General features: G+C 37.5%; 1 protein-coding gene across 1 annotated transcript; it reads right to left on the bottom strand.

The window, feature by feature from the left end:
* Positions 1-2,823: 2,823 nt before the first annotated feature.
* On the bottom strand, positions 2,824-20,993 carry rab31 (RAB31, member RAS oncogene family). Its single transcript, XM_036556244.1, has 7 exons — positions 20,779-20,993; positions 19,172-19,251; positions 14,707-14,788; positions 6,952-7,023; positions 4,658-4,764; positions 3,753-3,862; positions 2,824-3,055 (listed from the first exon to the last, which is right to left on the bottom strand). The coding sequence occupies exons 1-7, from the start codon at positions 20,812-20,814 to the stop codon at positions 2,958-2,960; spliced, it is 585 nt and encodes a 194-aa protein (XP_036412137.1). The 5' UTR covers positions 20,815-20,993; the 3' UTR covers positions 2,824-2,957.
* Between the last annotated feature and the right edge of the window lie 1,775 nt (positions 20,994-22,768).

The following is a 22,768-nucleotide window of genomic DNA, read 5'->3' as shown; positions in this document are numbered from 1 at the left end:
GAGTACCTGTTCAAAATACTGTGGCTATAGCCAGTCTAAACAGACAAAAAACTGCATTAATATATGGCACATTACTTTTCATTTACCAAATAAAAAAACGTGCCATCTTGGGCAGGTCCTCGTTTTAAGGAACAGAGCTGAAACTAGACCAGGACTTTTGATCAGAGATAGTCAATACTTGACCAGCAGGGGTGTCAAAATCAGGTCCTGGAGAGCCACAACTGTAGAATTTAATGTTTATTACTAACACTCAATGGAATTCATGAATAGTTTGGAAACTAGCAATAGAATCAGGCATATTAAATCAAGGTCCATGCTAAATTCTGCAGTACTGTGGCCCTTTTATTCAAGGACATCGCAGCTCGGGGAATAGTGAAAGCAGAGACATTGGATTGCTTGAAATGAAGTGTGCCACACCTTGGTGGTCAGTGAGAGTAGCCAGTTGTAGTTGGGTCGAGAAGAGAGCAATTAAAATGCTAGAGAACACTCCCAAGCAAGTCCAAAATGAATGGGCTCCTATGGAGCTTTGTTTGAATTTTCTGAAAACTGAACAGCCCATAATATTTCAACACTGCTGTTATTTTTTTGAGTGCTTTTGTATGTTCATGACATCAGCGAGTGCAAACTGCCAATGAGCTGATCGGCTCTCCAGCCAATGAGCATTCTACTAACAAAAACCTGTTTGCTGTAGAAAAACAGAAAGATACAGCTAAGTTGTCTTTGATTTTGTAATGGAATGTATCCTTCTACTTAATAACATGAAAAGAAGGAAATGGTGAGAAACAAGTTTGACTTTCGTTTCTAGCTATTCCTACTCACCCTCATTCACTGAGACTCGCTCGTGGACACTGTCTACTGGTTTTTAGTCATCTTTTTGATATAACTGGAGAAACAGACGGTGGCCAGGCTCCCCCTAAACTGGCACTGGTTTAACTGGCAGCACCCCACAAAAGGTAGCAGCTCTTGTTGCGCTCAGATATAAGATAAAACATATCCTTGAAGAATTTAAAATTGAATTTCACATATAAAATTAATAACCACAAGCACTACACATTTTAACAGGCTATGTGCTGTGTTCACCACCGTTTGTATCTGCATGGTTATGGGCGAAGCATCTAGACAATGGGGACTAGGCTCTGAAAACTGCAGCTGCTTCACTCCCGTGAGATTATTATGACAAATATCGTTAGGACACGCCAGTGGCGGCGATGCAAATTGGACAAAAAATAACTCATGCAAAAACTACCGAGCCAGGCAACGATTGATCTGCATTACGTTAAGTCAAACAAACCTAATCTCAGAGGAAGAAACAGCTCACTAGTTGAAATATAAATAGGATATCTTATAAAACATGGCAACGTATTAAGTCCCACCCTTCAATAAAGGAGCCAATACTTATAAGGCATTAGTGGGAAAAGCCCCTTTGTTTTGGAGATATGTGCATGTGTAGTAGCCAGAACACTGGGCCTCGTTCACCAATATCTAGTTTTTTCTTAAATTTGTTCTTGAGAAGAGTCCTAAGAAAAAATCTACGTCAGATTCCTGACGTGTTCTTAAACCGCACAATTGTTGGCACCTTTGTGCTCTTGAGTCGTGCGTAGATTCTGTTCTTACCTAAGAACAAATCCCAAATAAGAAAACACTGGTGAGTTTCAGAATCTTTGTGAAAACAGCATGAGCGGGTTTTAAGAAGAAATTTCTTCTTTAGAAAGCTTTAAAGTATGTTTTTGAAACATTGGCTTTGCTATAAGATTCAGGTTTATAGGTCTTTCAGCATTTAACCAGATAGCAGCCATCTGTTAGCTGATGTAACAGAACTGGCAGTTAGCGTTCTCCTCCAAGCCTGTTCGATCACACTATGTTAGCGGCTGTTTGAAGAACCGAGTGAACTTTGAACAGGAGAATAAATGCTAGCATTCACCCTCCCAGCTTGGTAGCATTGTGTGAAAGGGGGGGGGCTTATTGGCTGGTAGAACTGGCCGCAACTAAATTAGGCAGGGAAAAAAAAACACACTTGTGTGACATAATTCCAAATGTAGCAAAAACGTGCATTCATTCATTAAGACTGCAAGTGTGCAGATATATATTGTATTTTTGTGGGACATCTACTTACGGATGTCCCACAGAGGATTGGCAAAGGGTGCATTTAGTGTGCCTTTAGTGAGTGTTTAGTGTTTTTTTTGCATATTTGAGAAATGGGCCACACTTGAATACTCACTGGACATGAACATGCAGACAAATAACTACAAGCATGGAGGATTTAGCTATAAGGACTTTTGTGGAACTTACTACTCAGGACCCCTAGATGGAGGCAGCCCTCAAGAGGCCTGATGAAAAAATTAGCTTTGGTATAGAAATTTTATATTTGTAAGTAATTAGTGTCATAACTAAAAAAAATATTGGCAAAATAATTGGCATCCCAAAAAAATTGGAAGCAATCTCTGTTCAGTCCCCCCCTTCTTGTGATAAAAACCTTGTTGCCTGTACCTTCACTAGCTTTGAACGTAGAGGGTATAATTTGGCCATACTCTATACTCTCAAAATATATTTGAACGTTTTGAACGAGCGATTGGAAATGGGACCCACAGACTGCATTTGGGCCCCAAAATTTGTTTAATACCTCTGCTTCAGCACCTGGAGTTTGACACCCCTGCTTTAGAACTCATGCTTCTATTCCTCTGAGCTGTCTTACAGAGTTAGCCAGCTAACTCTGTTCCACTGTTCTGCACTGAACAAAGGAAATACTGTTTCATCTGCTTCATTTGTCATGTACTTCAGTTCTTTAAACTATACTGAATGTAGTACTACTGTACTTGTGTGCTCCAACTAATCTCTTCACTTTTTTGATTTTTGTACGTTAACGCTGAAGTCGGGTTAATGTCATGTTATATTTTATGAGGGTTATGAAGCTGACTCAAACATCTGGCAATGACAAAGCGGTAATAGGTCCCACATCTCTAACAGCACCGTCTAGATGATGCAGGTGGCGGGCGTGTGATCTTGAATGACTCGTTGCTGTCCACTTCTGCGTTCTCCAATGGAGGGATCTGCCGACCTGTAGAACAAAGATTGGCTTTAAAGGGGAATTCCACCGATATTTCAAAATTTTTACATAATTCTGTCATTGCTATGTAAATGAAGTCATTCAGGGTGGTTTGATGTAAAATAATTAATTGTAGAGAAAGTTACAAACTCAGATTTCCTTACAGTGGTGGTGATATGAACAGGTATATGATGTCGATATCACAAATATAGCCATTTTATTTATTATCCAAAACCACCTGTGAACCTGAACACATCTTTAGAGTTTTTATAGGTAATGTTGATAGTGGAAATAGTGGAACATCTGAAAAAATAAGTTTTCTTTGGGGACTATTTTGCCTTATAACACCCTGCATATACCCCTCCACCATGAAAGGATTAAAATAAACGGATGAACAAAACGTTTTAGGATGTCTAGTTTCTATCATCACCACCGTGAACACTTCTGACCCGATAAGTTTCTCTTTATTAGAGGATTTCACACCGAACCACTCTAAATAACTTTGTTTACAATTTTGTCCATTTAATTATGTAGAAACTGTGAAAATTAAACTAAAATGGGTGGAGTTCCCCTTTCATACAAATGCACATTACACTCTGACATCTATCAGCAGACAAATGCCAATAATTAAGGTTTGCAATAAGCTATCGTACATCAGTACCCTAACAAGAGTTCAGGACATCTCCTATGAGATTTGAGTAATACTTACTGATTTTTTGAAAGAGTTCCTCAACGTTGACGGCATTTCTAGCACTGGTTTCGATGAATATCGCTGCAATTGACTCAGCAAACTCCTTTGCCTCTTTTGTGGGGACTTCCCTGTAAATACATAATCCAGAACAAAATCAGAAGACACACGTACAACTCAGAAATCACAGAAATCCCACTGGACTAAGGACTGACCTACCAATACAATTGACAATCCCTCAGCCCTTCTAGAATAGCTTTTAACATGATAAATTCCCTTTGTAAATCAGTCTAACTTATACTTATAAAAGTACTAATTCAGAGTCAGTCACAAGACTTCCTTTATTAGTGGATGTGCTGTGATGAGTAAGCAATGATAGTGATAATACATGACTGATGTGTGACTTATATTCCTATCCATGTGTTTATTTGTTCCAAAAAGTAGTTTGTGAGATAAACTAAATTAAATCTATAGATTTTTGGCTTTGTTAAAATCACGTTCTTTAAATATCAAGTAAAAGCAAAAACAGCTGAGAAATCACTTGATTAACAGAGAACACATTCAATGGCAAAACATGTTTTCATGTCTGCCTTAATGCGTTAACCAAAGGGTTATATTTTTCAGTATCTGAATTTGGTGAAAAGTTATTGTTGTCTTGTTTTGCAGAAAGAAAAAATCAGCCTTCACATTTTTTGCAATGTTTTTGACATTGAAACAAATGGAAAAAAAAGTCAGAAGTGCAAACTTGAACCTGCTGATACACACTGCATATCAATCAAATCAAAAAGCAATTCATTACTAACTATGAAACAGTATAGCTTACAATGTCCTTATTATTTTACTATTTACATTCAATAGTATAGCAAAACAACAATAACTCTAGATTCCTAACTGTCCTCAGGCAGGTACAGACAAGAGAGGCTAACCGTATATCACCGAGGTCATTCTTATTTCCTGCTATTGCCACCACGATATCCTCTGGACCATGCTCCTTCAGCTCCTTCACCCACTTTTTCAGGGTCTGGAAAGAGTCCTGCAGGTAGAAGGGGCAGACGACACAATCACAGGATGATGAAGTCCATCTACAAAAGAGCTCTTCATTTCCTTTCGCGTTGTTGCTTTTTGTATTGTATGGTGGTGTTATAGCACTCAAGTAAGATCTCAAGACTGTAAATATAATATTTAATAAATAATACATAGCCGCAGAATATGAATGATATATTTTACAAAATATATTTTAACATATTATTTATTAATATACATTACATGTAAGGAATTATACTGTATGTACAATGAACTACAGATGACTTTCAGGTTTTTTCCCTTCCTCTTTTTATTTTTTATTTTTGCAAACATCCTGCCAATCAACAGACATCAACTTAGATACCTGAAGAAACTTTCGTCCTTGAACTTGAGCTCATGCATACACTTTTTTCAAATAAATAAATATTATTATAATAACTACATTTCATAGGTCAGACCACCTGACATGGTAAAACACTGTAGCCTTGACTCAAAAAATAAATTTTTCACAAAATTTGTGAAAGGGCTACTGTCCCTTGGCATTGCACCATGAAGGTCACTTGGGGTCGTCTTTATGATGCAATACCCTGGTCCCTCTTTCGTAAAGGCAATTCAAAATATTAGTTATTGGTTTTGCTGCCTGACATTCGAGGAAGTAAGAACTTATGGACAAACGTTTTTCAGTGAGTGCTGTACTTTTACAGTTGCCTTATTTTGTAACAAGGTTTTTACTTTAAAGTTTTCAAACATAACATTTTTACACTTAAAAGCTTACAAGAAGTGGTGTGGCAAGTACGTCTAATAGCCCACCTTTTCTCAGTTACTCAAATAAAAATATAATTAAAAAATGGCTGGAAACTGGCTGTAATGTTCTTCAGTTTTAAGTGTGTCTCCATGCACGATACTGTATGATTACAACGATAAAAAAAGACACAGTCACCTTGTGAAGTCATTTATTTTGTCAAGGATCAATTTTGTCTCGCTTATGCTAACCATACACTAGAAGACTTTGAAAAGACTTTTGAAAGACCAAAGTCTGACACCCTCTCACATCTACAGACAGTGTCGCCTTTTTCAGTCACAGACTATGATTTTGCAAAGAATAGTAATCTTGCAGTGTCACTATTTACAAGACTGCAACTAGATTTTTGAGATTATTCACCATCATGCACCTGGTGGAAATTCAGAAGCAGATAAACACTTTTCCTTCCACTCTATAGTGGCACAGATGGGAAGATATGTTGGCTGGGTGTGTAAAGATCTGGTGCTCAGATTAGTTCACTATAGAACTGTACACTCTGGCAGATCATTACCCAGAATTTTAATTAACCTGTACAATGTGCAGATACTTTTTTTATTTGATATAAAGATTTACACATCAACACAACATGCAGCGATTCAGCATTGTTGATTGGGTGTCATGAACTAAACCATAAGAAACAAACAAAATAAGAAACAACTGAAACAGAAAAAAACATTGATGATTCTTCAATAATGCCTGCATTTTCTCTCTCTCTCTCTCTCAAACACTCACACACGCCCCTGGCACGATACTATTTGCATGAGCCAACACGGTTGATTTTGTCACAGCGTCAGGACGAGAAAAAGACTGACTTAAGACGACCATCTTGACCACCTTACACCAAACGATCGAGATGACGCAAGCGCGACGCAACTCTAACAAGACTCTCATGATTTTATCCCAACATGGATATTTGTCTGCGACAGTGAAATCGCTTGAAAAGTCGTTTGGTGTAAGGCCGGCATTATGGGGGATACCTTTACTCTTATAGGACACCTGGGACCCCTCCGCCCCTCTTCAATTCAAACCCGGCCTAGCATATCCATCAAGAAAAGAAAACACACACAAATGATCTAAGCTGCTTATCCTTGTGGGGGGAGCTGGAGCCCATCCCAGCAGTTATTGGGAGGAAGGCAGGAAACACCCTGGGCAGGTCGCCAGTCCATCACAGGGCAAAAAGAAAACATCAATAACAAATATATGTGCAATGCTATTGTATCAAATACATGGCAAGGACCTCTGCTGTACAAGTTACTCTAACAGCTTATCTACTACAAACTGATAATGTCTACTGCCCATAGATGGCAAGTAATCACTGCTAATAAAACAATAGCCATTTTGTTCAGAGCTGTAGTCTTCTAGTCTCTATGCGCAATGTATTGCAGAGAAACTTACCAGTTTGGTTATATCATAAACAATGACAGCGGCAGCAGATCCTCTGTAGTACATGGGGGCCAATGAGTGAAACTGGAGGGAAGGAACAATACATTATTTAATAATATAGTACATGATCCACAGAGTAAGCTAATCTATACTGTTGTATAAAGCCTGTACATTTGGATAAATATACTGGATAATGTAGATTTGTAATACCCTTTGTGACTCTGTCTTTGTATTTATTGTAGAGCTTTTTTAAGTTCATTGCGATTAATCACATTATAATCTGATTCTATAAAGTTTGACCCAAAATATTTTTTTCTATTTAAACGCAGTGCATTTTGTTATAGATACAGTGATATGCAAAAGTTTGGGCACCCCTGGTAAAATTGCATGATCTGTTTTTTTTTTGTTTTTTTTTGTGAAAATTAGTGAAAATAAGTTGACAAATCTTGTAAAGAGAACAATGTTTGATGTTGTTGCTGAATTTAACACACTGGGGAAAAAAAAACAAATTGTTGACAAAAGGTATGGCACATTCTATATTTTATGTGTTTTTCAAAACATTACTAAAATTTATAGAAAAATTACATATTTAAGTTTGTTTAGTGAAGAGGATGTGTTAATGTGTTTTCATCAACGAACGTTTGCATATGACTGTATATGAGGGGAAAAATAAGCATGTATTTATTCCTATGAACCTCAAAATGAAAATCATGTGATTTCAATAGAGTCAATGAGTGTGTTTACATGCACTCAATAATCCGCTAACTGCAGAAAATCAGATTTTGTCAGTAATCCAATCAACATGTTTACATGCACTTGAGTAATCAGATAACGGGAAACTCCGGGTCTACACGAGTCAGGCAATAATCGGATTTCTGCTTTGCAACCAGCCAATAGACTCGCAGAAGAAGACGTGACGTAAACGTAATGTGAAACTTGAGCTTCATGCCGCAGCTTTTTTTAAACATCTTACATTTTACACATTACCTTAAAATATGAACTTACATCATCTAGAAGATGAAGAATATTTAAATCCTTTATTTCACAACCACCGTCTGTTCTTACGCAGACTGAGAAATCCGATAGAAATCGGAGTATGAGTTTACATGCACTGAGAAATCTGATTACTGAGCTAAAATCCAGCTCTTTTTATTGGATTTCTTAATCGGACTTCTAGATCCGAGTATGGTGTTTACATGGCCATTTGAATAATCGGATTCCTGCAGAAATCTGATTATGATCGGATTATTGAGTGCATGTATATGCACTCAATGCAGTTTTTAATTCTCATCATCAATGTCCAGTGAGAGCAACAGTGGCTGCATGTTTCAAACAATAAATGTATATATCATATCACACATAACGAAAGTGACTACAGCCTTTCGCTCTCGTTCATACTCATGGATTATTGTTACAGTGGAGGCTCTCGAAGGGAACTGGAGCTTTCCACATTGCTGTTGCTTCTGTTACTTCGCTGCTTGTTGATTTATCCATAGGTCTCTGCAAGAACTGACCAGTGTAGTTTGCCGAAGGTATTAAGGGGGTCACTTTAAAAGCTGTATTTGAATAAGGAAGGGCTACAACCTCAGATTCCATCATAGCAACATACAGCGTGTGAGCAGCTGGGCTTCAACCTGGACTACTACAAGGGATAAAGGGTCAAGCGAGGAAAATGCGATAACTGATTAAAAAAATAGTGGTGTTAATAACTTACTGTGTTCATGCTTTACATAATAACCGAGCCCTTAATTTATTGCATTATTTTGTAGTATTTATTACACATTTGTATTCTGAATTGTTCATCCGTGTATGTATCAACACACTAATATAATAGTATCAGTTCCTTATAAAAGAGATAACATTCTATATAAATATATTGGGTGACAAAAATGGTAACCCTGAAAAACCAAACCAAAGTCCTGCATGTTTCACCTCTCACTCAGTCATTCAGTTCATGTGTTGTCAAAACAGGAAATACATCACAAAGGGGAAGATAGCCGCACTGCCCAAATTTATTACAGTGAGCAACGTTTTTCCAGTGGGGACAGGACACAATCACGACATTAACACTTACAACATCAGGGCAGACAACACGCCGGCTCAGCATTTTCCTTTCACACACACACATACACACACACATACTTCCACACAAGCCTGTGAATCAGCCAGACACTGCCTTAGTGTGTTTAAGTGGTCTCTCTGTATATGGGTATAGTGATGATACACCAGTTCTGTTAAGATATGGTGCAATTTATGAAGACACACTAACACAAGGATGACACCGGCACATAACTTTGACACAGCCTTCAATCGAGTATGATTGTGTAGTGGCTGACATTTAGCAACAATCTCACAGATTAAGCCTGTTCCTAGACTTCACCAGCTTTCCAATGCAATTGTAAGTGGAATTCAACGCTACACTATGGAAATTCTGGGGTTTAGAGACCTCTTTGATGGAAATGTGTAATTGCACACAATGTGCAGAAGAACATTTTCTAACGTCAGTTGTGCTTCGGAAGTGAATGATCTACTACAGTCATCATATCTTCATCAGTACAATATTACTTTTGCATTAAAGACCCAACCATCGAGCTGGACCTTCTTCTCTGTGGTCCAAAAAGTTCTACAAAATCCAACCCGATATCCGATCCTGACTTGCAGCAGTGCACAGACATCAAATATTCTAAATATTTTCTAAATATTCAATTTATATCGTAATGTTGACGGAACGCAAGAGGCGGAACTTGGAAGTGCGGAAGTGCAGAGCCCGGACAGTCTGTGGCGGCACATAACAAAAACACAACTGGATGAGCGAGAAATCCGACCGGCTCCCTCTGCATTAAAGCCAGGTTAGATCAGGAGTCACAGCACAAATGATAAGAAGAGACATTTTGTCCTTTCAACAAAAATCAAACCACCTTGGGAGCCACAACATTTAATGTCCAGTATGTCTCAGTATGTGTTAATGTCCTAGTATAGACTAAACAATATAAACGTAAACGCAGATCTACTTTGCTGTGCTTTAAACTTCGCCTATAGCTGCTTTCCTCCCATCTCCGCCAGAAAACATTTCCTCAGAAGTAGATCAGTTAAATGTCTCTCAACATTCAACTGTTTTCCGAGGCTGAAGTCGCTTCTTATTCTCCAGCTTCTTGTTCGAATTTACCCGTTCCACCTTAAATTCTAACTGAGGCGCCGAATGTAAATGCGGCACCATTTAAGGTGGAACGGGAGAATTCGAAAGAGAAGCGACTTCAGCTTCGCCACTTTTTAGAGAGAGACAGTCTCTCGTTGCAGGTTTAACGTACCAGGAAACCAACTGTGCTGCTTATGAATGCGAATAACGCATCGCTGCTATGTGACCTGCAGTCTGCACGCCGGTTCTCAGTCGTTGCGAAACAGGGCTTTCGCGCTATGTTGTACACGACCCGTCTCAAAGATACCTTACTGACACAGCGATTCCCCAACTCTCTACAACGAGACCAAAACCGAAGTTATAAAATCACTAAAGAAAACAGTTTGAATAGCTGTAACGCGCTGCGTGGAGATCCACTGACACTGGATCTAATTTCACCGTAACTGCGTATTTTGTGGCAGCAGCTTCTCATGCTCCAAACAAGAGCACTGAATGAGAGCCATCTAGTTTACTTGCCACATCACTTCCATTTGTTTTATTAAAAAAGATATTGGAAGTAAATTCATTATGGATCATTACAAATACTTTGCTTTAAAAGTTCCAAGTCACTTTAAATAACAATAACACAGAGTTACTTTAAAATGTATATTGTCTCTATATTCTGTGTATATTTTGTGTATATTTAATATATTTCAGTTGTCTTTTCTTTTATTTTTATTTTTACTTATTTACTTTCTGTAGAGTGATTAGCTGAGCCTCACCACAAGCATTTCAATGCATAAATGTCCTTGTTGTGCAAATGACAAAACTTGAAACTTGAAGTCGAAACTTGAGCTCACAGAAATAGAAATAGAAATGCTATATAGAAAAAAAAAGATGCATCGAGATAATCATTTTATAATCACATCACAACCCTTTGAATCGTAATCGAATCGAATTGTGAGGTACCTAGAGATTCCCACCCCTAGTCGAAAGGGTGGATTCTAAATTTTCTAATGATTTCACTTTTGTTTTTGTAAGCAAAATAGGAAATATTTTACGATGATTTGTCTTGTTCTGTAGCAAAAAGGCCATTCCCTTCATATCACTTAACATTGCATTAATGTTGCATTGCAACAACTGTTTGACCAAAAACATTAATTTATTTTATGTCGGATAAACAACAATTCCTTTTTGAATAGGCAAGGTTATCAGTGATTTGTGAAATTATCAATTAATGTTTTACAATTCATCAATCAATTAATGCACTGTGCCATGTGCCTGTCCTCCTGGCAGTGAGTGATAAATATAACTTTAGACTACAGCCCATCATTATATATTCCAGTCATTTTGTCATCTTTTTAGTTTTAGTCATATAATCATGTACATATTATAGTTCCTCAAACATGATGCATGATATATCCTTGGTTCAAACAAAACCAGGTGATAATGTAGGGCATGTTTAATATGTTTTCAGACTCTTTACTTCATAAACATGTTTCTGCCTGGCCCCAACTGTCAGTACTACATTCCACAGTCAATACAAGGAACACTTATAATATCTCAGTGCATTAATACAGTTCAGTTGGTGTGTGTGCTCATAAGTGTGCATCTATCAAGTATTTTACTGTTTCGAATGTGACTCAAACAGGTTTCAGGACTGGAACTATCAGTTTTATAACTGATATTCTGATGGGTCCCATTCTTGATTTTAGGTTTGCTGGTTAACTATTATCAGCTACTAATGATGGTCAGCTTTTGATCGAAACTTCCACATTTGCCAAAATGTTCACCTCTATTCTGAAGACTTGAAGATTCAGAATGTAAACCAAATGTCAGCATTTAAAAACTATTATAACTAACTGAGTATTTTGTCAATGGTAAGATGGGGCAATAGCTACCACGTGTTATAACTACTCTTACTGGGCCATTAGCTAAGGGATTCAAACCTCATGTTCATTTTACAATGAACGCCACAGATTTATATATTAAAAAAGCTCTGGCTGAGCCGCTGTATTCAAACCTAGAAGAGCATATTTGCATACTTTTATTGTTAGAGATGTGCTTTAGAGACCCTCACTGTCTGTAGGGAGATAAATACATGGCTGTTTCCAATCACTACAGTGACCAACCCAGAATAAATCTTGGCCTCAGCGGTTACTGATGTAATTCCCATCTATTTAGATCAATGTTTACCAACTGCAGTCCGGTGGGCCCGCCTACACTGCACAATTTTGTGTTTTCTTGCTCAAACACACAAGAACATCATTAACTAATGATGTGACTTGGGGGTAGAGAAAACATGAAACTGTGCAGGGCAGGTGAAAACACTCACTTTAGACATCTATCTTAGCTGCAAGCCTGATGCTTTCCATGTTTATATACTAGAACATGTATAAAAGTAGGATATTCTCTAGTATGTTGTGTGTTGTTTGCATTTAATAACACAACACGCTAAGAACTGTGTAATATTTAGCTGGAGAGTGGACTAATTCAACTTTTATTCATAGATTTTTCGTATATAGTACCAGGCAGGAGCCAGAGACCATTTAGCACCCTTCCCGATGATTTAATTTGTTTAATTTCTAGTCAAAATAGCCATTAAGTACAAGTTATTTATTTTTTAGCATGGGAAAAAATAAAATTGAAAAAAAAAAAACAAAAAAAAAAACTTCATTACACAAATTACACAAAAGCTTTAACAATTAAATATAATATTACATCTTTGAATATTTAGTGTGTCCACCTTTGACTTTATTATAGCTAGTGATGGGGGATATTGCAAAAATATGACAATATTTAAAGAAATTTTCACTGTACATGATATGTCACAATATTTATTAATCTGTAAAAAAGAACCAGTGGCACCACATTTAAAAGTGACTAGCAAAATGATGATTTTTACTCAGCATTTCTCAAACTGCAGGCAACAAAACCCAGTTAAACAGGCCTAAATATGCTCTTTTTGTAGTGTAACATACATACTGTTCTATAAGTACTAATGATATTCACAATATACTCAGAAAAGCATACTGTGACATAATTTTCACAATATTAATAAATATTGTCATATCGTCCAGCCCTAATTACAGCTTTCATTCTTTTCAGGAGATGTGCTTTCAGTTTTACAAAAAAACTGCAGGGATATTTTTCCACACTTCCAAAATTCAGTCTTAGACGTTAGTTGCATTTTCTGCGTCTCACGATCCAAGTAATCTCAAACACATTCAGCGATGTTGAGGTCTGGACTCTGGAGTGGTCAGTCCATTGTTCTGAGAACACCAGCAGCTTCTCGGTTTGATCTGCATTTTTTGCTGCACATCCTTTCAGACTCATAGTGTTGAGTTGTCTTCTCATAGTGGGAGGATGGACAGAAACACCTGTGGATTTTTTCAGATCTGAAGCAAGAGTGGAGCTTGACTTTCTCCTCTCTCTCAAAGACGAAAGTTTTAAGTGCTGTTTATCTGATGGTGACAGTTTTGGTGGTCTACCAGCTCATGCACGATTGTTAGTCCCATTTTCTCTGTATCTGTGAATCATTTTTTATGAAAACCCCTGTTTATTTACTCATTTTCTTCCCTTCGTTATGCTAGTAGATTATCTTATTATATCTAATCTCCTCAGAGACTTTTACTGAAAAATGAATAACTTGTACTTATTGGTCATTTTGACTGGAAATTAAATAAATAGAGAGGTACTGTACATCATGTTATCACAGTATGAGTTTTAATTTAGCATTAATTAAGTTAATAAACCCATGTTTTGTGAGTGCTGCTACTCTAAACTAGAAGAATGTCTTACAAACCTGACATGGGTTGCTCAGAGTGGACGGTTTTGTTTTGTAAATTACATACACTGTAGTTAACTGTCAGGTCATGGATATCATGAGTGGACAGCAAAAAATAGAATTTTTAAAAGCCAAAACAAGACTGCTTGGCAACAGGGATGGTACTACTTAATGGAATAGACTGTTATAATAATTATAATGCTTGTTCAGTATCAACAGTGCTACTGCTAAAATCAATACTGTTGCATGCCACTAATTACAGTATGCTAGTATAGACAATTCATCGTCCAGCACTACAAACCACAGCCACGCATTCACCTCTCCACACACAGGGACATGGTCTCTAATCATATATATAAATAAGAAAGTGAAGTCTTTTTTAGGTTCAGTAACTTCTGTTGGGTAAATCCCCACAGCTCTACGAAATTTAAATGAAGCTGAGCTGTGGGAATATACCCAACAGCTTTTGATGCTTACACCTGGTTTAAAAAGAAAATTAGAAAGTGAAATTAACTTGACTGTGCCAAGTATGTTTGCCCATATTGCAGATTAGTCTGAATGATTGCTATGATTTCATATTAATGATGTGTTGTCTTGTCACTTCATTTTATGAGAGACAGAGAACAGTAATGTTTTCCACCACGGTTTGAACAGCAGAATGTCATCAGAATTATATCAGGCCAAGACATGTTTGAATACAGTAGCTCCGACACTGCTTCTAAATAGAACAGCTCAGGCTGTGACAGACAGTTGTTACAACATGCACATACTTAACATTCACATCTGTACTCGGGGGGAAAAAGTAATATAATCAACAAAACGTCAACTGCTAGGTGTGTGGAGTGAATAAAAATGAGATACCTACCCGCTCCTGCCCCGCCGTGTCCCAGATCAGGAACTTGTGAAGCTCATTGCCGCAGGGGACAGTCTTGGTTAAAAACGATGCACTGAAAAATAAGCAAAAATAAACAGAAATAAAAACAGGTAAGAACACAGTGTGACACAAAGGCTTTAGTTGAGGTGACAGCGGGCGGATCTCTGACATGGTGCCTCCTTAAACACTATAAAATTGTTCTCTATTCTATTAACTGAAGTGAGAAATACACAAATGATGATGTTGTTGATGATGGACAAGTAACCCAATGGAAATGTGTAAAAGGCGATAATCGCCTTTTTAGTAGAAGAACTGAGAAAGAATTAGACTGGACTGATTTACCATTAAACAGCTTAAAAAATACGTTGGGAAACATGGGGTTCATGTTTAAGAAGAGTTCGGGCTCGCACACCAGTAGTCAGTTTGAGAGAGAGAGAGAAAGAGAGAGGTTTGTTAAGAAACTGCCTGTGTTATTTCTCTCTGCTACGCACTGTTACACTGTTAATGCTAGCTTTACTGCACAGATTCCCCTTAATTTACTTTACATGAATGGAATACATGCTTACAAATATGTTGCTTTTTGAATTCTTAAGATACTTCAATCAGAGACCAAGTTAAGACATTTTAAAGTCCACCATGAATGGACTTCATGCAATTTGAGATTTCATGGTGCACTGAATCACTTCGTAAAGAACTGTAATCAAATCAAACAGTTGTGGTGTCAGAGATTATTTTCACCGTGTTATTCCAATGTGAAAAAAATGTTTTCATACATCGCTCTGAAATCTGCACCTCAGATTGAGTTGCTTTTGGAAATGCACAACACACATAACGAAACAGAAGACAAACTTGTGCTTTTGAGGTTTGTTACAAGCTGTAGAGACGCAACCATTCAGGAATCATGATTGTTGCGATGCTAATCACAGAGACAACAGAGATTAGTGGAGTGAGTTCATGTCAGCTGTGAAATTTGTGAAAATTAACAGAGGATGAGTCAAATTATGCCACATTTTTTAGTAAGACAAAATTGTGTTTTGTGTGTATGAGTGGTTTTAATGTAATCCTGCTGGTAATCACCCTGTTTTTATAATGCATCTGTAATCTGATCAACAGAATGCTGTTATCTTTTTGTTTGTATCCAGATTACGTAACACTGTTACATGTATTCCATTACTACCCAAGTCTGCCTTTTAGTATTCCCCTTTATTTGCAACAAAGTGGGCAGTTCCACACAGATCTATCACAGTCCTCTGCATGCAGTAATCAAATTATACATGCATTGTTGGTGCACTAAATATCTCACACATACAAGATAAATAAATGCATTATTCTGAAACCGAGTCTCGTGCATTTTTGGCTAATCCTGTGACTGATGCTTTTGATTCTGAGCATGTAACTGGAACCACCTCTGATGTATCTTAAATAAGATCACTCCCAACAAGGCTCCTATAAAGGCCTTCTTGTTGAACTGTACTAATAAGCACTGCAAGATATGTACAAAAGAGCAGATTGCGATTATACTGCTACACAATGCTGTTGTGATGTCTTGCAATATTTTAACACATTATGAAACCCTTTATGTTATATAAGCAAACATTCTTTGATGATATCCATATTGCAAGGTGAAATATTGCAATACCAATTAACAAACGATATATTGTGTAGATCTAGTCCTAATGGTTACATTCAGGTCAGATACGTTTTTGTTATTTCATAAACGTCCAGTGCATATACCCACTTCACACATAATGACTTCTGTCTTTGTACTTTAAATAAATATGAACGAAAAAGTACATATTTATAAGCATAAAGATTGCAAAGCTCTCAGATGGACTTGCAATTGCAAAATCCTCCATCCTCTTGTTGAAAAGTCATCTTCTCTCCTTTTTTGGCTGAGGAGATCAAATTCTCTTGTAATACGTACTGGTACATCATTTCATTCATGTTTCTCTTGATGGTCTAATGCTGTTTGCAGAGGAGCCCATCCCTATCAAGATACTACCACCTCCATGCTTCACTGTGGGTATAGTGTTCTTGGGATCATCTGCGCAACCCTTCTTTCTCCAAACAAACTTGCCAAAGTGTTCTATTTTCATTTTATCTGACCAGCGTACATTGTTCCAAAAGAGTTCTGATTTGTCTAAATGTTTGTGTGTTAAGCATCTCTGAGCTTCTTTTTTAGCAGAAGAGTTTTGAACGCGGTGCAGTTCAGTGCTTGTTGTTCCCTGTGTAGCTGTTGTTCCTGCTGCTTTCTGGTCACCCTGCAACTCTTTTCAAATGACCGCTGGCTTCTCTCTCAGCTTTCTTATCATTAGTCTGAGGGAAATCCTACACAGTGCACCTGTCCAGGAATGATTAGTTATGGTTCCATGAACTTTCCACTTAAGTATTATTGAACCAATCATACAGAGATGTTTAAGGTATTTGCTATGACTCTGTAGCTTTTTCCATTCGACTGTTGTTTAATAATGTCACTGAGAACTTTAGGAAGCTCCTTCACCTTCTCCATGATTGCTACTTGCAAAATCTTCCCAACCTCTTTTATAATGATACCAAAGCAATCTGCATGAGAATATTTGTAGTTTTATATTCGCAGAATTAATACATAGAACTTGATTTTTATTTTTAACCTTTACATATACGTATATTTTAATACAGTGTCTGAATGTTTTTTTTTAAATATCATTTTCAAATGTTAAACATAACTTTGCTTATGATAATGAATACATATTTTTCTGTTACTATTTATAAGTGCAAAGTTAAAAGATATTAAGTGTGTAAATCTGAAGTGGATATGTGTGCTGGAAGTTTATTAAATGGTCTGAATACTCGTTTCCCCTCACTGTAATTTAGCACTAACTCTGTAAACCGAGTCTCTCAATACAGTCCCCCTGCTTTTCCTATTCTAACACATTTGACTCAGGGTGCTTTCACACCTACCTTGTTTGGCGTGGACTAATTAAATTAGTTCCGTTAGTTTTGACAGGTGTGAACACTGTGAACAGGATTTCCAATTCATAACTCTAATTCATAAATGGCTTAGTAATTAGCTGATGAATTAGCTAGATTAGCTGTATGCTAAAGGTGAGAAACCATAAGAATCCACAGTTGGGGTCTCCTGGTCCAGGACTGGAAACCACAGTTATACGCTTTCTTTAATACTAGTACAAGTGATTTTGATCTTATTTTGAGCATATGCTTATATAAAATTGGCACTTTCCACTTTTATTTCAGCATATCCAAGGAACAAATGTGGCAGTCATTACAGACATCGCTACAGTGCACCTTCCACATGACTAAAGTAACAATATTAAACCACACACTACATACCGCTGGTTACTCATTCAGTTGGTATGAAACCAGAGACAGAGAGAGAGAGACCGAGTGTGGCTACTCCATGTAGATCAATTCTCAAAAATGCAAAAGCTGTACTGCATCACCGGTGATGCATAGGTTTCACTATTATGGTGAGAAAAACATGCAAGCTTTCACTTTGTTTCGATTCAGACTGGAATAATAATTGGTGTTTTCCACTCATGATGACAACTAAATGCTTTAACAAGACTTTAAACACTTAACAATGGCTGAAGATGTTGAGACTAACATTAATATTCAAATTGTTCATTACAGTGACAATGCCACACTTAAACTCTGGTGGAATCAAGGTGAAAGCTGGCAAGATACATGTTTGTACCAAACTACTGTACATAGACGTAAGCAATATGACGATATTTACCATTAATTGAGATAAATTATCGTAATATGCTTTTATTTTACTTTCCTCTTCCTTATATAAGTGAGTTATCTTAAATCTAATCTCCTCAGAAATATCTCCTGAAAAATGAATAACTTCTACTTGATGGTCGTCAATAAATGAAGGGTGGTCTCAGACTTTTGCACAGTATTGTATTTTTGCCACCTTGCCCCCACCCCTAACTGTACACTGAAAATAGTAATACTTAATTCAAAAGTGTTTATGAATAAATCATTGTCAACATAGTCAGAGCCAAAAGTCAGCAAAACGAAAGCTAAAACATTTGAATGAATTAAATTTCATTCTTTTTCAGTGTAGGACTCTACAGCCTTGCTGTGGAGCTCACTGACAGTGCCCTGCTGCTGAGGGACTACACAAAAGAATGGCTGCATCTTGCAAAACTCATATTTGCTTATTTTAGTGGCTTGTTTGGGAGCAGCTGTGAATTTAAAAAAGTGCTTATCTAAACAAGTCTGAGAAGAAACAACAGAAATGTGCCTTACTCAGCTGCAGCGGGTTGACTCATGAACACAACTGAGGCCATGCATTCCAGCACCAGTGAAGACAGGATGAGGTCAGTTCTCCCAGTCCTAAATCAAACTTATCTGACTCCAGGTTCGGGTAATTCCGGAGTTCAAAAGCCCTTCTAGACCCTAACGGCACACATGCGTGTACTGAAAATTTTACAAAACCTGCCCTTACCCGATGGTCGGACTTATGTTGTGGTCAAAGTGGTCCTGGACGAATCTACAGACAATACTGGACTTCCCAACTCCTGTGTCCTATAGTTACAAGGAAAAACAGGTCAAGAAAATATACTGAAATTATTATTGTTTATGGTTCATTTAGAAGAAGCTCTAACATTTAGGCCCATCTTTTATAGCATTCTCACAGAAAAGAAGCACCTTGACTAGTCTTGACTTGTTGAAATAATGTATACAAAACTACATTTAAGGTTATCTACATTATAAAAATAAATTAGAGACATAAGCAGTCGACAGTAATAAGCAAACAAAACATTTAAGAAATACTAACAACACATTTCGATCTTCTAAACTCACAATTTTCAAATATGGAACAGCAGAAATGGCCTTTGGCCACTGGATTATCATTATTAGCACAGTATTATGATCCATTTCTATGCACGTTTTTTGCCATTACTTAATTAGTACCATATGTTTACGTAGCTATATGTTTTCCACTAACTTCTTTTCTTCAGTTGTCTTGCATATGAGCACAGGACTCTTTGTACATTATCCGCACACCAGCATTTTTGGACGAGACATTTGGGTACATTGTATAACTTGAGTATATTTGTATACTTGTACAGCCTTAATATCCTCATATCTGGTATATCTGAACTAGAGGTGGGCGATATGGCAAAATGTAATATTGTAATACTGCAAGTTTTTTATGATACATTATGTGTCAAATCTATCATCTGATAAGTTAGAACAGACAAAGTAGTGCGATATTTTAAATCTACTATTAAAAACTATGAATATAAGTACTTGCATTCTACATTTCACTGCACTAAATCCCATTAAACAGTACGAATTGTGCTGTATTTGTAATCAAACATGCAGTTGGGAGGTGATTTTAAGTACTCAGTAAAGCATTTTGTGACATGTTGTGATGTATTTTATCACAGTAACAATAAGTAATGTCATATTGCCCAGCCCTAATTTGTGTATGTACATGTATATACATATATATAGTTTATAGTACATAGTACATAGTTACCTTTACTGTCGAGACTAAGCAAAAAAACTGAGAAAACCCATAACACAAGGTTTAAATTTACTATATTTTTCTTTGTGTAAAAGATAATTCGGTAGCATTTGTTGTCTAGTTCAAGCCGGACGATGACGTCATAGCTGGTACACTTTATATTTAGCTGTGGACTTTCCCGAAATGTGTTTTTTTGGTTCACAATTTGTGCTGAAGTATCAGTTTTCCTCGCAAAGTTCAGCTTCTACCAGCATTACAGCCATGAAACTGCAACAGGAGTGAAAAACGAATCCCTAAAAATAGGCTCCCACAGTCAGGACCCAGTCATTTGTGTAGCACATTAACAGTAACAACCCCTCGCATCACTGGAAGGGAACTTTTTTCTGCTGCTAGGCCACTTTTAGCATCTCTACACTTTCCAGGCTGCCATTGTCGAACAACTCGAGCAGATACGATAAACAAACCCCGCGACGCTCGTCCAGGTTTCTCTCGCCGGATTTCTGAGCGTCCTGACCGCAGACAGACAGACGGAGGAATGCTGAGGATTCTGAGGAGGGAACTTTATTTTTTCCACTTACCCCCAGAAGACACACTTTCAGCTCCCTAATGGCCATTTCACACCGCCTACGACCGACAAAGCATTATTCCCAGCCGTATGATCTGTATTACTCTCTCTCTGCCACCATTCTTACAGCGGCCTTTTCCTCAATAAAACCCAAACCCTTCCCCGGGGCTCCGCTGACCATCTCCTGCTCACAGCTAATGGAAACCGAGCCGGAGCAACAGGACACCACAGCGCTGTCACTCAGGTCACGTGACGCTTGAGTCGCTCTTTACGTAAATCCAAAAGAATTAGAGAAAAGATTCATCGTAGCGAACCGATTCGGTCGAACGGTACGTTCCGACGAATCGAATGTCAGATTCAGTAGTATTCATTTTCGTTTATAATATTTATAGATTTTATATGTTTTATTTTTTTATTATACAACACTGTTTAAAATAGTCATTGTCACAAATGTAAAGCAGAAATTTACAGAACCGGTGTCCAGACCGCTAATAAGCAAACCAAGGACAACAGTGACAGGAAAAAAAACTCCAAAACTCCAGGCTTATTATTCCTATTCTTACTCATATTAAAAGTATTACTCGAATTTTATTATAAGTCGTTAGTCTATAACATGACATATACAGTGCAAGTTCGATTTAGCTCTGAATCGGTTCGAAAGATTCATTGAAAATGGTCGGTTTAAAAGAACCGATTCGTTTATGAGCTGAAAATCGCTAAAAAGAGGAAGAGGAGGCAAGCAGTAGGCCTGAGTGGTAGCACTTCATGGATAAAGAACTGTAACCTGTATTAACTTTCAGAACATTAAATAAAAGCAGTATACTAGTGTTATAATAGGGTATTACATTTTTAAAGCTGTTAATAACTGTAGGCCTATGACTGTATATATTGAATGAATATATTTATCTTTAATCTCAATGTACCTGAATAATGATGGTGACTCACATTGCAAACCCATACAGAAGTCTGATATATGGGCATATATGGACAAATATCATAAAGGGTCAGGCATATTTCAAAATATATGTGCATGTTTGTTGTGTACAAATAAGTATCAAATATTGAACATACACTGTATGGACAAACGTTTTGGGACACCTACACATTAGACCTACAGGAGCTTTTTGACATCCAGTTCTAAATCCATAGGGATTAATATGGAGTTTGTCCCCCTTTTGCAGCTATAGCAGCTTCCACTCTTCTGAGAAGCTTTCTACCAGATTTTGGAGTGTCTGTGGGAATTTTAGCTCATTCATCCAGAAGAGCATTTGTGAGGTCAGACACTGATGTTGGACAAGAGGGCCTGGCTCACAATCTCCATTCTAATTCATGCCAAAGATTTCTGAAGGGGTTGAGGTCAGTGCTCTGTGCAGGCCAGTCAAGTTCTTCCACACTAAACACACCCAGCCATGCCTTTATGGACCTTGCTTTGTGCACTGGGGCTCAGTCATGCTGGAACAGAAAGGGCCTTCCCCAAACTGTTCCCACAAAGTTGGTAGCGTGAAATTGTCCAAAATGTCTTGGTCTGCTGAAGTGTTAAGATTTCCCTTCACCGAAATAAAGGGTCCTAGGCCAACCCCTGAAAAACAACCCCATAGCAACCTCCACCAAACTTTACAGTTGGCACAATGCAGTCAGGCAGGTAACTTTCTCCTGGAATTTGCCAAACCCAGACTCGTCCATCAGACTGCCAGATAGAGGAGTATGATTTATCACTTCACAAAATACGTTTCCACTGCTCAAGTGGCGGCGTGCTTTACACCACTCGATCCGACGTTTGGCATTGTGCATTTTGATCTTAGGTTTGTGTGTAGTTGCTCAGCCATGGAAACCCATTTCGTGAAGCTCCTAATACTTTTGTCCATATAGTGTAAATGCATAATACATGGACCACAGATATATGTTTGATACATGGTTGAATACATAAAAGTACAGTTATAATTGTTACTATGTTATATATTTGCTGTTAAATATTTTTTAAATGTGTCAGGGAACAATATTTT

The sequence above is a fragment of the Colossoma macropomum genome, unplaced genomic scaffold (genome assembly GCF_904425465.1).
Source record: "Colossoma macropomum unplaced genomic scaffold, Colossoma_macropomum, whole genome shotgun sequence".
In the NCBI taxonomy this organism is placed as follows: domain Eukaryota; kingdom Metazoa; phylum Chordata; class Actinopteri; order Characiformes; family Serrasalmidae; genus Colossoma; species Colossoma macropomum.
The sequence above is the reverse complement of the archived record's forward strand: the minus strand, read 5'-3'. Positions and strand labels throughout refer to the sequence as shown.